Source organism: Pagrus pagrus (genome assembly GCF_965226575.1).
Source record: "Pagrus pagrus genome assembly, chromosome: 7".
NCBI lineage: Eukaryota > Metazoa > Chordata > Actinopteri > Spariformes > Sparidae > Pagrus > Pagrus pagrus.
The window spans coordinates 17,859,028-17,873,597 of record NC_140191.1 but is presented as its reverse complement, the minus strand read 5'-3'; the positions used below and the strand labels follow the sequence as shown (position 1 = coordinate 17,873,597).

General features: G+C 41.2%; 2 protein-coding genes across 3 annotated transcripts; one reads left to right on the top strand and one right to left on the bottom strand.

Moving 5' to 3' along the window:
- Positions 1-54: 54 nt before the first annotated feature.
- Positions 55-5,691, bottom strand: LOC311259311 (uncharacterized protein). 2 transcript variants are annotated; one of them, XM_084356373.1, is made up of 2 exons: positions 5,606-5,691; positions 55-2,771 (listed from the first exon to the last, which is right to left on the bottom strand). In XM_084356373.1, exon 2 carries the CDS (start codon positions 2,738-2,740, stop codon positions 857-859), a length of 1,884 nt encoding a protein of 627 aa, XP_084212499.1. In that variant the 5' UTR covers positions 2,741-2,771; positions 5,606-5,691; the 3' UTR covers positions 55-856. The 2 variants fall into 2 exon arrangements, with proteins under 2 accessions (XP_084212499.1, XP_084212498.1); XM_084356372.1 differs by lacking the exon at positions 5,606-5,691 and adding an exon at positions 4,375-4,762.
- Positions 5,692-5,701: 10 nt separating this feature from the next.
- smg9 (SMG9 nonsense mediated mRNA decay factor) lies at positions 5,702-14,561 on the top strand (the record flags this gene model as incomplete). The annotated part of the gene is made up of 13 exons (XM_084356380.1): positions 5,702-5,848; positions 5,956-6,030; positions 6,424-6,658; positions 6,798-6,895; positions 6,987-7,099; positions 8,761-8,872; positions 9,020-9,115; positions 9,300-9,385; positions 10,068-10,174; positions 10,261-10,368; positions 10,576-10,701; positions 10,795-10,939; positions 14,011-14,561. The coding sequence occupies 13 exons, from the start codon at positions 5,702-5,704 to the stop codon at positions 14,087-14,089; spliced, it is 1,527 nt and encodes a 508-aa protein (XP_084212506.1). The 3' UTR covers positions 14,090-14,561.
- Between the last annotated feature and the right edge of the window lie 9 nt (positions 14,562-14,570).

Below are 14,570 nucleotides of genomic sequence, written 5' to 3'. Positions count from 1 at the left end.
AATGAAATGTGTTTCGATGCCCAACCGAGAAAACAAACTAAACTTCAAATCAAGTATTGCTGGAAGAAACCTTTATTTCAAAGTTTAAGTTTGTAGGATTTTAAGGGATGTCAACTGAAACTCATAGATGAATGTCCACATTAGGGGTCGTAATCATCATTTTACACCTGTTCTGAGAACAGCGAGTATAACTTTCCTTGTAAACTCATGTTTTAGCAACACAACAGCTCCATCTAGTGGACAATGAATAAAATTAACCACATCTTGAGGACCCTTAACATTAAAATTTTAAAGATTATATAACAACCATTAAAAAAAAAAAAAAGTCATATGCTATTTTCAACTTGAATTCCCAAGAACTCTACAATATCTCACAGGAACATTATGTTTGAATCAGCTGGAGTAAAAACAAGTAACAAGAGGACTCAGAAGCTCCCATACAAACCTCACTGTTAAGAATGCACTTTGTGAGAAAAAATAAGCAAAACTGGACTGACTCTTTCTCTGGAGGATAAACTGGAGTTTTCACGTGTTTTAACTTAATCCAACACTGAAAAAAGGTTCCTTGTGGGTTAATTTTGTACTCTGGTATGTTGTCTGAGGGACTTGTTTTAACCCTGTTTACTATGTATCATTTGCACATGGTGAAATCATGTTAACAACCATCCAGGACGTACTTATAATTAAAAGCCATTAAAAATGAATGTGTGTGTGAGTTTCTCACTTGGCAATACACAAATTAAACATAACAGTGACAATCGGATGACGTGTGTGTAACATCCCTTTTGATTTAACACCTTGTTTCTCAGTGAGGTGCACAAACCATGGATGAACCAGGAGATATGTTGGTGCTTAGTCATTTCAAGGGCTTCTTCAATCGTTTTGTTTTTGTCCTGTTTTGAAGTTGGTGCCATATGTAAGCCGACGGCCTAAAAAAGAGCTGTCCACAGTCACAAGTAAAGGGCATTCTGCATTTTGTCTTAACTTTACGTTTCCGTTTCCGTCCAGAACACGATTTTTTCCTCGACTTGCCCTTTATGTGCTCGGCCAAGACTTTTGCTCCTGTGAAAGTCTCCCCACAGCTGACGCAGATGTAGCTAATGGCCTCCGCATGCTGAACGCAGTGACGCAGGAGGTGCAGCCGGTGCTTAAAAGCACGGCCGCACTGGCAACGGTGTAAGCGGCGGCCTCGGTGAAGGTAGCGGTGGCTGATGATGAGAGAGGGCTGCCGCAAGACGGCGCCACATTGCCTGCAAGGGTGAGGGGCCTTGGAGCGCCAGCCTGTGTTCATACGTTTCTTTAGAGCCACATCCTGGCTGTCATTCTCAAACATAGCCAGAATAGTTGGTGGGGAGGCAGGGTCAGGTGCTGCAGTGGTTGGAGTTGTTTCAGTGGCACCGGGGGCAGAGAGACTGCTTAAAGGCTGGTTGTTTGGTTGAACTAGTGAGCCGGCCATACGTACCGAGGTAGGAGGTCTGCCTCGACGGGAGGTGACTGGCGAGACAGGGGAAGGGCTGGATTTCACAACAGTGGACAGCGGCCCTGCATAGCTCTGGCCAACATTAAGCTTTCCATTAATGACCTGGTTTACCACATTTGGACTACCAATGGCAGACTGGGCTGCTGTGGCACGGAAACCTGGTGAAATCTTATTATCTGTCAGCATTGATGGATTGGTAATGATGCACACCTTGGTGCTGACCACTGACGTGTGAACCCTGGTGACGTGGTCGAACAGAGTTTTCTCACAGGTGAAAAACGATTTGCATATGTTACATGCGTGTGGCATTGATTCGGAACAAAAGAGGTTCAAAGGTGATCGGCTTATTTTGGGACACGGGTGCTGCTGGAATGCGTTCTGGTGAGAGAAAACCTGCCCGCACACCTCGCAGGAATACAAAGGCATGTAATGTTCATTAAGAGACGCCTCAGTTTTAAAGAGGTTCTTGCACCGTGAACACTGGTATTTCACTCGTACGCCACTACAGTGCAGCAAATGGAGCTTCATAGACCGATATGGCCCATTACCACATGAAGCACACATTGTAGTATTATCAATAGGAAGGGCTACAACAGGGTTTTTAGAGTTTGGATTATTAGCAGAGTCACTGGAATCATCAGTTGAACTTGAGCCACCATCTGATTCTGGATCGTCAAATTTAGAGCGTGTCTGATCTTCGTCATCAGAGTCGGAGCTTGTTGAATCATCTGCCCCGTCACAATCACTGTCCATGTTGAGATCTTTATCATCTTCACCCACTATATACTCTACACTGTTTACAGACGTCTCAGGTCTCTCAGGCTTCATCTCAATTCTTTGTTGAGGTCTCAATTCTGAGTTACGCAGTGCTAGGTTTGTACCGTGTTGTGCCGTGAGCTGATTGGAAAAGTTGCCGCTGTTCTGACTCTGGTGTATGACAGCAGAAATCAAAGAGGGGTCTCCTTGGATTGGCGCTGGAACCATGCAATGCGTCTCCGCATGCTTGTTCAGCTCCCACACATTACTGAAGGCCTGAGGGCACTTTCTGCAGAGGGGCGGCGAGTGTACATTGTCCAGGTGCGTGGAGAGTGATGTCAGGCGTCGGAAAGTAATGTTGCAGATGTTGCAGGTGGCTTGGATATCGTGGCTTTTGTAGTGCGACATCAAGGTTGTTATGTTGCTGAATCTTTTGCCACATTCCCAACATTGTCTTTGTGTGGGCGCGCACCAATCATCATCGCTGCTGGAGTCTTCAGACATAGGGAGCTGGTCAGGGCAAACTCTGGGTGATCTGCAATTTAAATAAGATTTGTCAGAATCACTTAAATACAGGTTTTATATAAGCTTCACAGCACAAGCAACTCAGTAGATAGTCTTAAGATGAAGCCAATCCACAGTAATTACATGTGTAGTTTAAAGCTACAATAACAAGGAGACAATAGGCAATAGATTCCACAATAGGCTTGTAAAAAAAAGAAGCCATAGCCATTAAAAAACAATAATTAAACGATAATGATAATGGATAATTTGATTAAAAAAAATCTAAATAATGTAAAATACCCTTCAGTTATACAACCCCCCTGAAATACTGCAGTTATACCACATAATTTAATAGAAAAATATAATAATTGGAAGTAAAATAACAATACAGTCATGTCAAATTATTAAGATAATGTGAATGGTAATAAAATACAATAATTTAAAACAATAACAACCGATGGCTGGGAGGTTTAAGATCCAATTTCTGAAATGGCTAAAGGGTAGAGAACTGATTTTAATTTGGTGCTGTATGTTATTTGGACCTTACTTGTAGGACATGTAGCACAAGCCAGTCAGACGCAAGGGTCTGATAAAGCTAGCTTTTCAGTTAGGACTTTGACGATACAAAGATCTCAGAGAGTATCACGTATTTCTTTGAGGGAAGACCACCCGACCTAAAATACAGTGATGTGTATCATAAACATTACTTGGGAGAAACCTCAGAGTGATAGAGTCCAAAAGTTTGAGAGTTGAAGATAAATGACATCACCATGGTCCAAGACTGACATGAAAACAGCCTTTTTCTACAAAACATAGAATAGATGATTGTATTCCTGCTAATTCTCCATCTTAGTTTTTATTTGTGTACATAAATTAATGGTCCCCAGAGGATGAAGCCAACACACTTGTTGATCCAGACTCTTCCTCCAGTGGCCCCATATCTCAACAACTATTACATGGATTGACATTAGATGTAGCTACAGACATTACTGCCCCCCAGGATGAATTATAACTTTGGTGACCTCTTGTCTCATACTGTAGCACAAACACTGGGTACAGATTTCAATTCCCCCCCCCCCCGTTAGCATGCTAACACGCTAACCTAAGAGGGTGACTGTATGATGTACTTACTTAACAGAAGCATGTTAGAAAATGTGTTTTCCTCACGTTCACAGAGTTGCTAGCATGGCTGAAGGCTCTTCTAGTGTCGAAGTTGTTGTTGTTTCTGACTTTCATCACTGTTGAATCATTTTAAGTCTATACATTTTAGTTAGCTAGTTTGAGGCAAAATAAGCCCTTTGAGGAAGTCACCACAGGTTTTAGGAAACTATGACAGGTTAGCGATTTTCTGACGGTTTATAGACGACCTATCAATCAGTTAATCGAAAAGCAGACAGTTAATTAAAGTAATTATGAGTTGCAGCTCAAGTGTGGTTAACCTTTTGTGTCTTCACGTGTGTCTCATCAGCACCACAAGCCATTAGCTAACACTGTACTTTCCCTAAAAAAAGAGTTTCCTCACTTTGGGCTAGCTTACAGCTCACTTCTGTTGAGACGTCTGTGTTTGAACCATCTAACAAGACATCTCAATATATTACATTTTCACCAGAAAACGAAACTCTTAACTTACTTACCTCTGTCCACAAGTAGTTACTGGACCAGGAAACTAATGCCTGAAGTACCGATCGAAGATGAAATAATCCGATTACTCCAAACTAGAAGGTGATGGTTTCTACAAATCAGTTAACCGTTAACGTTAGTTACTGTGCGTTACTTCAAAAAAACAAATTGATAGCGTTAATATTAACTTGTATGCAATGAGGGGCTTTCGGTGAATAATACAGCCTCTATTCCAGATTTGTGTCCGAAACACATCCATCGGTAGAGGTGGCGATTATACGGATACGATTCAGCACGTTACAAAAATAAAAACCGTTCAAATTTCACATTTGAAGCCACTGTCATTTTGTTGATGGCGTCCACACACCGAGCTCCTCCCATGGCTCCTCCATATCCGCTCTAAACCGGAAGAGAGACGCCTGCATCTCCCAGAATGCACCAGAGGTCAAGTTTAATATTCCCCCAAACTTCGGGGAAAAACTTCAAAAGTACACTGTTGAAATTTTATTCAGGAGAATAATTTAATTCAGTCAGAATTTTACGAGGTTTTTAAATCAAAATTATTTTGGACCAAAAACATAACACAGTTGGCCTTGAATGATCGACTATGCTTTATTAATTTGAAAGTATCTAAAGGATTTGTTCTCTTCACTCGAACAACGCTTATATTGTAAACACTTATAATATTTGAACTATGCCTTTAAGAAACCTATGTCAGGATGTGGTTATTATTAATTTACTTTCAAAGAAATCAAACAAAAAGCAGCAGCACGAGGTTAAAGAAGAATGCGTCGTATTATATCCTCCTCTATTATATCCTATATTCCTTTATGTAGTAAAATATACAGAATATCAAAGTTTTCAATAAAATGATGAAGTGGCAGAACTATCCATATCATTGCGATGTTTCATCACGACTCCATTTACCAGACGAACAAGTTGCGTTTGATTGGGAGCACACAGAATTTCAGGCGGGTGGAGTTTCTTCCAACGCGTTGTTGATTTGGCAACCGCCCATCCGACGTACTGTAACGGTAAACGCTGGCTCTGAACCAAGCGCACTAGCGGAAAGCTAAAGCTAACGTTATTTATGCCTATAGACAAGCGAATTGGGTTTATATGTAACGAAGTCCGCACTAAATAACGTTTGACGTTACCGAAAGTAATGCTCACAGTATAGGTGGGTGAGAGCAGATTAGTCGTTTCGAGGACATTTCAGTGAAAGTAATATTAGGCTATATTTACCTCGCCTTAGCTTTGACTCGGCTCCCATCGTTAGCTAACGTTTAGCGGTCTGTTGACATCAGTTTTGCTGTTGAAGTGAATCAGGTGAGCAGATATATGTCAGAGTCCGGCCACAGTCAGCCCGGGATGTACGGGCAGGGCCGCAGGCGGAGGCGACGCCGGGGAGACAGAGATGCTGGACCTCCGGGCCAAAATCTGTCCGGACCCAGTCGGGATCGAGAATACCAACCGAGAGAACGAAGGGTACACACACATAACGTCACTCACATTGATGCAGTCTATGTTGTCTTCACTGCTGGTTTAACTATTTTACTCCTGAATAGTAACTCATTTTTCATTTATCTGTTCAGGATGGGAGCGAGGATCCACCAGGGCCACTCATTCAGAAGACCCCCATCATTCTTGCAAAACCCCCTGGAGAAAGGGTGAGTTAGTCAGATACTGAGGTCTTTTTGTGGTTCTCCTCATTGAACACAAGCAAAAATAGACACAGTCATAATGACATCAGAACATTTCGGTGTATCTAGGCAGTATTACAAAGTAAAAATATTAGTGTGACTGCAGTATGTGAAATCAACACCATAGTTGTTTGGCAGCAGTTACATTTCAGTTAGTTAATTTGGCAGACACTTATTTCAAAGGCAATAGAAGCTATTTGTAAATTCACATAATTTTTTCAGGAGTTTAGGACAACATTTCCAAATCAACTGAGTCACAGTTCACAAGTGATCATCACAGAAAGTAAAGCTTGTATCTTTTAAGCTCCTCTACAGTTCACGTTATCTATAGACTTGTGTTGTTGTTGGATCCTTTTCAAGGCCAAGCCATCACAGAATGCACCTGCCGGTGGAGCTCCAGTCCTAGAGAAGCCCATCATGTTGATGAAAGCTAGGGATGATGGAGGGAAGCCAGGGACTCCTCCTGAGGTGGCAGCTCAGCCCTCTGGTCCTGGACCCTCCAAGATGGAGAAGGAAGGGCAGCGACCTACGCAGCCTGTATACCAGATCCAAAACAGAGGAATGGGTGCTTCTGCATCGAGCAGTGCTGTGGACCGTGAGTTATTGCAGATCACACAAAAAGAGCATTTTTTTCCCACTGGAAATGGCTGTTACAGTGATGTACAGAAAAATTCAATACTTAAAATTCTGTGTGAATAGAAAATGTAAAATAAATCTTTTTATATGACCTCCAGCCATGGTTGGCCAGTCTAAACTCCTCCCTCCTGAGAAGATGAAGCACAGCATCAAGCTAGTGGATGATCAGATGAATTGGTGTGACAGCGCCATGGAGGTGAGTTCATGTTCAGTGAATTTGTTGATTGCGGAGCCATCGAACTAAAGGTTTTCATAATGTTTCCAATATACCGTGTGGTGTGTTGCAGTATCTGAGGGACCAGACGGATATGCTGGTGGTGGGAGTCATTGGTCTGCAGGGAGCTGGGAAATCTACGATCATGTCACTGTTATCTGCCAACACTCCTGAGGAAGATCAAAGGTAAGGTCGGTTGTAACATCAACGATAAACTGCTCAGTTATGTGTGGATGATATATTAAATTCCTTTATTAATAAAATAATAACACTTCTTCAAAGTGTTTTAAGAAAAAATACTCGTCAGAGGACGTTTAAGGGAGAAAAAGACAGAGTAGAGGCTAAGGCTGAAGTTGAACCATTAAGAAGTGCACAGTTAAAAAGCACTGACGAGGAGGAGGCGTTCCCATTAAGTCTAAACCTAGAAGGACTGAACTTTAAGTTTTGAAAAAATCTGGCAGCAAAAGTGTCTCAGATTTACAGAACTGTTAATACAGTACTAAGGAGGAGGAGGGAGGGATGCTGTTTTGGGGGAAAGTTAACTGAAGACAATACAAGTTGCCAGAGACAGTAACTACAACAACGCAAAAGCGGGACGTGACAAAGACATGGCGAGTTCAAGTTCTTTGCTCTAAATGTGTCATGTCACGTAATCATTGCCATTCAACTGCGGGAGCCACCTGGCTCTGCTGCGGGGGACAGACGCTGTTCTTCGGGCAGAAATGTGACAAAGAGTCGGTAGGACAGACAGGATGAACACAGATTTTTCCACGTGAGGATGCAGTATGATTTTCCTCATACAAGTTGCCAAAGACACTACCAGTTACCACATTACTGTTGTTTGGTCCTGTAACATTACTTTGTGGGTTGAAGTGTGGGACATTTCTCTTTTATCTGATGAGTGAAGGATCTGTTTAGTTGTCAGAATGTGAACACCATCAGACCGACACACCCCTGATCCGCGCTTCCGGCTTTTCCATTTACCCAGACGCTGTCTCGCCTCTGCTGTGGCTCTGATACTGCCTACGGAGGTGGATCAGAGCCTCAGCGAAACTGTCCCGCCTCTCCACATCTGTATCTTTCACACAGATGGGGAGGCAGAGTAGCGGTGCATGATTTACACACTGAAAGGGCTGTGTGAATGGGGCTAGTAACGTTGTTAGACCAGTGACGGCACCATAAAAGTAAATTAATTATTGAAATTTTTGTCAACAACACATCACGTTTTATTGTAAGTTATTATAGAAAGGTAAACATGTGTTTGGTTTTATACAAATGGCAAATTTCAAAAACAAATACAAAAGTTAAGAGTGTCCTCTAAGGCCCAATGTGTCTTTCTGCTTCAAAATAAAAATCAAACAAACAGATTAGACAAATATTAGACAAATATTAGACAAATATTTTTAAAAAAGTTCATTCTTACCTTCAAAGTTTTCTTTCTTTAAGTTTCACTTTTAAAGTGATGATACTCTTTCTGAACACAAGAGGGCGATATTGTAAACCCATCTGGTTCTGCAGAGTGTTTCAGATAATCCCACATCTTAGAAAACATTTAAAATCAGGTCAGTGTGTGACACTGTACAATGTCCAAGGAAAACCATATTATCAAATACTATTTATTTAGAGAGAATTAGAACCACTAATTAAAAGATGTAGGCCTATACACCCTTTTCATGCATTTGTTAATTGCAGTCGTAATATTTCTTTTAGCTTACTTGGGAAACCAGGTTTTAGGTTCTCAAAACATGTATGACTTGCACTCTCACTGAGAGGCTAATTAGAAGAATAAGTGATGGAGGTCAGGTTGTGTCCTCAGTGTGGATTAAGCATGCATTTTGCTTGCACAGGGCTTATGTATTCAGAGCACAGACTCAGGAAATCAAGGAAAGAGGAGGAAACCAGAGCACAGGCATTGATTTCTTCATCACACAGGAGAGGGTCATCTTCTTGGATACACAGGTGAGAATGAAGTATTCTGGATACAGTGACAGTATTTTCAATTTGCTGTAAGAGTGTAAGCCAGTCATAAACTGAATAATTGAAGTGTCACAGTGGAATAGAGAGAAGTTATGGTTAGACTGCAACATGCCTTTTATGTTTCTTCAGCCAATGCTCAGCCCGTCTATTCTTGACCACCTCATCAACAATGATCGGAAGCTGCCTCCCGAGTACAACCTCCCTCACACATATGTGGAGATGCAGGTCAGTGGCTGGCCTGCAGAGGACACTATGTGAAAACACCAGTTGTTTATATGAGTACAGATGCATTGACTGAGGAGCCAATATGTACATTAAGTCCTTTGATCCATTGTCTAATGGCAGTTTGTTTATTTTAATTATTCTGTACACACTCATGTGACCACTCTCTTTACAATCTGTTAAACAGTCTCTTCAGATCGCCGCCTTCCTGTTTACGGTGTGCCATGTTGTCATTGTGGTTCAAGACTGGTTCACGGACTTAAACCTCTACAGGTAGGTGCCTGCTTATTTGCAGTGGCTCTGTGTTATACTTACTGCCCGGGTTCACAGAATGAAATAAGAGGGTAGCTTTCAGGACGGCTGTGAGGGTAACTAGAACGTCCCCTCCTGTGGCAGGAATGTTAGGCATTTCATCTTGTATCTTGAGAGGATATTTGTCTTCTGCTTTTTCATAAGGTCAATAATGTTATTCAGTCAGTTGGTCTTGTTGTAAACAAATAGGAGCGAAACCAGACGTTAGACATGACTGGCTTTGTGTCAGTCTAACATGTGCTTACATGAATAAATGTGCAAGTGTCCATGTGTATATTTAACTTTATACCAATTTGACTTCCACAGAATTGCTATAATGAGCTTGGTGGTTTCTATAGAGTAGGATGCACTGATCTGGAAAGGGCATGGACACCTGATAAAAGCATCGTCTTCAATTGGAAATACTGTCCAGAAAAACACAAACATTAATTTTGAACCAAAGACTTTGAAAGATTCCTTGCTTGATTTGACTGACCAAGCAGAATCAGATTAGTTTAGTTTAGTTAAGTTTAGTTTATTTGTTTATGATGACGTGAACAGTCTCCTTTTAATAAACTTTACAGTCAAAGGAGCAGCTTTAGCCTTTACGGCTAATTTCTGGCTGTAGTCCCCGGTAAAAATCTCATGTCATGTTTGGGGATAGGTTTCTTCAGACTGCTGAGATGCTGAAACCCTCCACGCCATCTGCAAGCCATGACAGCACTGGCTCTTCGGGCAATGACGATGGAGCAGAGTACTATCCTCACATAGGTGACTTTTCAATACAGAAACACGCTAGCAAGGTTTAATGATGTCAAAATTAAAGTGTCTTTTCTTTAAATTCCTCCCTCATGCAGTGTTCCTCCAGAACAAGGCCAGACGGGATGATTTCTGCCCAAGGAATTTGAAAAACATGCACATGGTTGTGGACAAACTAATGGCCCACTCTCATCTCAAATACAAAGGTTCACAACTACAACAGTATTCTCTTCACAGATAAATATGCCCTGTTTATTCTATGGCTGTTTTTAAATCCAGTTTAGTTTCTAAAACTGGGTGTAGTTAAAGACAAACCAATGTAAATGGTTTGGAATCATCAGTGTTTGGTTAGATTTGATTATCAAAATAGTCACATGCCACACCTGCGCCCATAACATGTGGTTTGTTTTTAGGGACATTATCCATGCTGGACTGCAATATCTTCCCTGGCTTGGGGCAGGACTATCTGACAACGGAAGTCAACATGTTTCTCCTTCCTGTGCAGGAGAATGACGGAGAGGATAATCTGACTAAAGCAGGTTATAGAGAATTTATCTTCACAGCAAGCAAAACTCTGTTGTTCTCCTGAATATTGTCCTAGATAGGAATTCATCTTTGTGCCATTTTTTTAGGGTCGGGGACATACCCGCTGTTCTCCCTGCTTCCGGGCTACAGAGGACACCCGGCCTTCTCCACCATGGTTTCAAAACTCAGGAGCCAAATTCTAGCCATGCCTCGCTGTCAGCTGTCACACACCATCCTCACTGAGAAGAACTGGTAAGCATCACATTTCTCTCTGCCCACTTTACATTTATTTCCATAGCAGATGGGGGAATGTTTGCTTTTATTTGATTGTAGAGAGAGACAGGAAACTAAGAAAGGGATGGGGGGGGTCCCTGTGGTTTGCGCCACAGTAGTCTGCACCACAGTAGTCATTTGTCTTCCAGGCAGCCCCTCAAAATTCTGTTCACTTTTACAGTTTCCATTCATTACCCAAGTGCCTATAACTGTCACTGGGTTTTATATATAGTCCAGGTGAGAGAATACCTGAGTTTTAAAGAATATTGATGCACTCATTTGAGTCGCCGTCAGATGTGCTCAAAGCACAAGATCTTGACGAGCAGCAGAGATTGACGCCTTGCAAACTATTTTTGTTCCTACTTTCACACTACATACAGGTTGCCCCTCCGTAGTTAATGGTGTTTGTTTGGGGCTGCGTTCAGCCTGAAACATATCTACAAACACTACTTGTGGCAGATAAAGTACCCCCACTTTCTCTGCATTTTTTGTAGATAAAAAACCCTTGAATCTGTATTTTAGTTACAGGTAATATTCTCCTATCAGACACTTTAGTTGAACATCAATCAAAGGTAAGAACTGTAGTGAAGTTGCAAATACAACTTCAATATATCGTTTCTATGCACCGTCATGTTCAGTGGGGTGTGGCAACTTCCTTTTTTACTCTCTCACGTATCATCTGGCATTTACTTGGAAGTTATAGCGTCAGGCGACCAAATGAAATGCGCTGTTACCTTATATAATATTACGGATTTCTCTGGGTTTGGACCTTACTGGAAACAAATGGGATAATAATAATGTAAATAAACAACTAACAAAATATATAGAAGTTGTAGTCGATTTTAGACATTTTAATGTGGAAATGTTACATATTTTATCTTTTAATGTAACAAAAAAATACTAATTAAATTGTTGATTGTGTCCCTGTCCCCACCCCTGAATCCAAATCTATGCCCTTGTAGTTGCCTTCCATTAATTTTCGTACAATAACCCTACAGAGCTGCACTTCAAGGTGTGGGTCCATGGTAAAGGTTCTCACTGATCCAGGTCATGATACTCTATATCCAAGTGCTAAACAAAGGCAACTGGACTTGCTTAGAAGCTTAGTCTATCATTCAAAAGGCTACTTCAGTTCTAATTGACTGGTGGGGAGTGGCAATTGACATGAAGAGTCCCCAGCAAGGAAATGAGGCCGAAGCTTGTCCACCCTAGCAAACCAATTGCTTCAAAACAGCATGAAAGTGGAAGTGCATGAAACGTAATGGCGGATGGATGAATAGGCAGCATGCGACTGCAAAATAAGAGATCAGCTTTAGCATTTTGAAGAAAAAGATAAGTCATTTTACCAGCAGTATATTTTATGCACGTGTTACAATATGTATGTTTGAAAACAGTTAAATATACTTCTTTACATTAAGTTATATTGTTCCTCTTAACGTAGAAATGTCTGCCTTCTGTTGAATATAATGGAACTAGATGACACTCAGCTTCTGGTGCTCAGTGCGCCAAAAATTTACATTTGAAAAACTCAAGAGAAAATGTCTCATCCAGAATTACATTTGTGTTTTTTAGATTCGGTTTAAAGGGAACAGTAATATTCTTCTGATGAGAAATTAAATAGGTCATGCAGACTTCTGAAAGGTCAACTCTCTGCATAACTAATTAAAGTGATCTTTTTTCCATTCTGATTGACCTTACAATGATCTTAAGTCTAAGCTGATGAAAGTTGCAGACACCCTGGTAAAACATGATATGCAGTTTCTGTCTTAAAAAACTGAATGTCTGCACGTCCTGACAAACTCATTTAACAGCCTAAAATTTCCGCCAAGGAAAGGAGGAAGAAGCTTGTCCACCCTAGCCAACCAATTGCTTCAAAACAGCATAGCACAACACACGAGACAAAAGATCTAAGGTCAGGACTGAGCAGTCCACCTACAACTAAAAGACAAGACACTTTTTGGCCGGGGAAGACAAATGGGAGCAGTACTGGCATCTCTCCTCAGGTAGCTTAGCACCTGGCCACATCTTGATTTATGTAACCCTCATGACTCACATGATTATGGGTTTTGGTTAAAGACTCACATGATGGCTGGGTGTGTCAACAACTCACATGAGATCTCAATGACACTCAAGGTGTCCACAGAGGTTAAATTGCCAAGAACTTTCTACCAGTCCATGAGAAATTAAGAAGCCTTTCAGATGAGTCGTCACGAACCTCAAGCAAGTCAAGTGAAGACATTGAGCTTTACGAGAGTCAAGTATGTGTGAACATGTTTTTGGCATAAACTCAGACCATGTCAGGACCAATAGTCCTCATGGAGAACAAAGAATGCACCAAACCTGATTTTTTTCCGATGTCTGAGTTAAGGCTAGAGGTACGGTGTGAATTGCGGTTAGGATTAGGCTAAGGGTTTGGTCTAGGATGTACACAAGGATGTGGTCAAGTCAAAGTAAAGTTTGAACAAGTAAAGTTCTGCAAACCTATGGGTGTGTGTTTGTGTGATTTTGCATGCAGGTCAGTATAAGATGACGGGTAAAGGACACAAATGTGTGCTTCTGAAATTATATATTTTTATTTCAAAGCAGAAGAGGAACCAAGTTTAGGTTAAATGTGTGAAACATCTTTACCTGAGTCTTTATTTATAAGTAGGAGTTGTTTGCTTATTTGATTGTTTAATGGGAACTATTTGTGGTTGATGTTTGTCATAATTTATACTTTTTCTAATGCATATATGAAATGTGAAATGCTTGTTTTCCTTATTCCACTTATCATATGTACTACAGAAAACCTTTGTGTTTCAGAACTGTCGTAGCACAGTGTTGCCCCGAGGCTAAATATGAATCTGGTAGGTGGGGGGTGAACAAAACTAAACAAATAAAAAAGAATCTCGTGCCATTGAGTCCTAAAACTAACGAACAGGATGTTGAGCAAGAGGCCACACAGTTCTTGTTTGCCTCTCTACTGGGAACATCTGTTAAATGCAAACTGCTAAAATATCAGGAAGGTGAATCAAATTTCTGGTCGCTATAAATTTGTTGTGTTTTTACAGGTTTCACTACGCAGCTCGTATCTGGGATGGCGTGAAAAAGTCCTCAGCCCTCTCCGAATACAGCCGCCTGCTCTGTTAACACCTTGGCTGAGTTGCTGTTATGTGCTACAGCTGTGCGAGCTCTTTTGTCCCATAAACGGGCCACAAAAGGGGGATGTGGCTCTGAACGTGGGGACCATCGTTTGCACTCTACAGGAGGGGCGATTGAAAATGGAAGTGCGGTCACATATGTTGCAGGATGACACTGCCTTCTGTCTGAAGATTTTGGTGGGAATAAAACCTGCGGAGCCTTGCTGCTCCATGTCAGAAAGTAGCCTATCCCTGCCCTCAGGTTGTTAATTTTCAACGAACACAGCTGCGCCCTGAACGGTAGTGGTGGGAAAGAGAGATTGTGATTTTGTAAAGACATAAGACGTTGTAAAAGCAGTTCTGTTTTACTGATGGTGCAAATGTTTACTGAGAGGAAAATAAACCCTTCTGTAAATTATCTTTATTTTCTTTAAAATATTAATAAAAAGCGTAACTGCCAATAACTCAGAAATCAAAAGAAACCAGTGAAA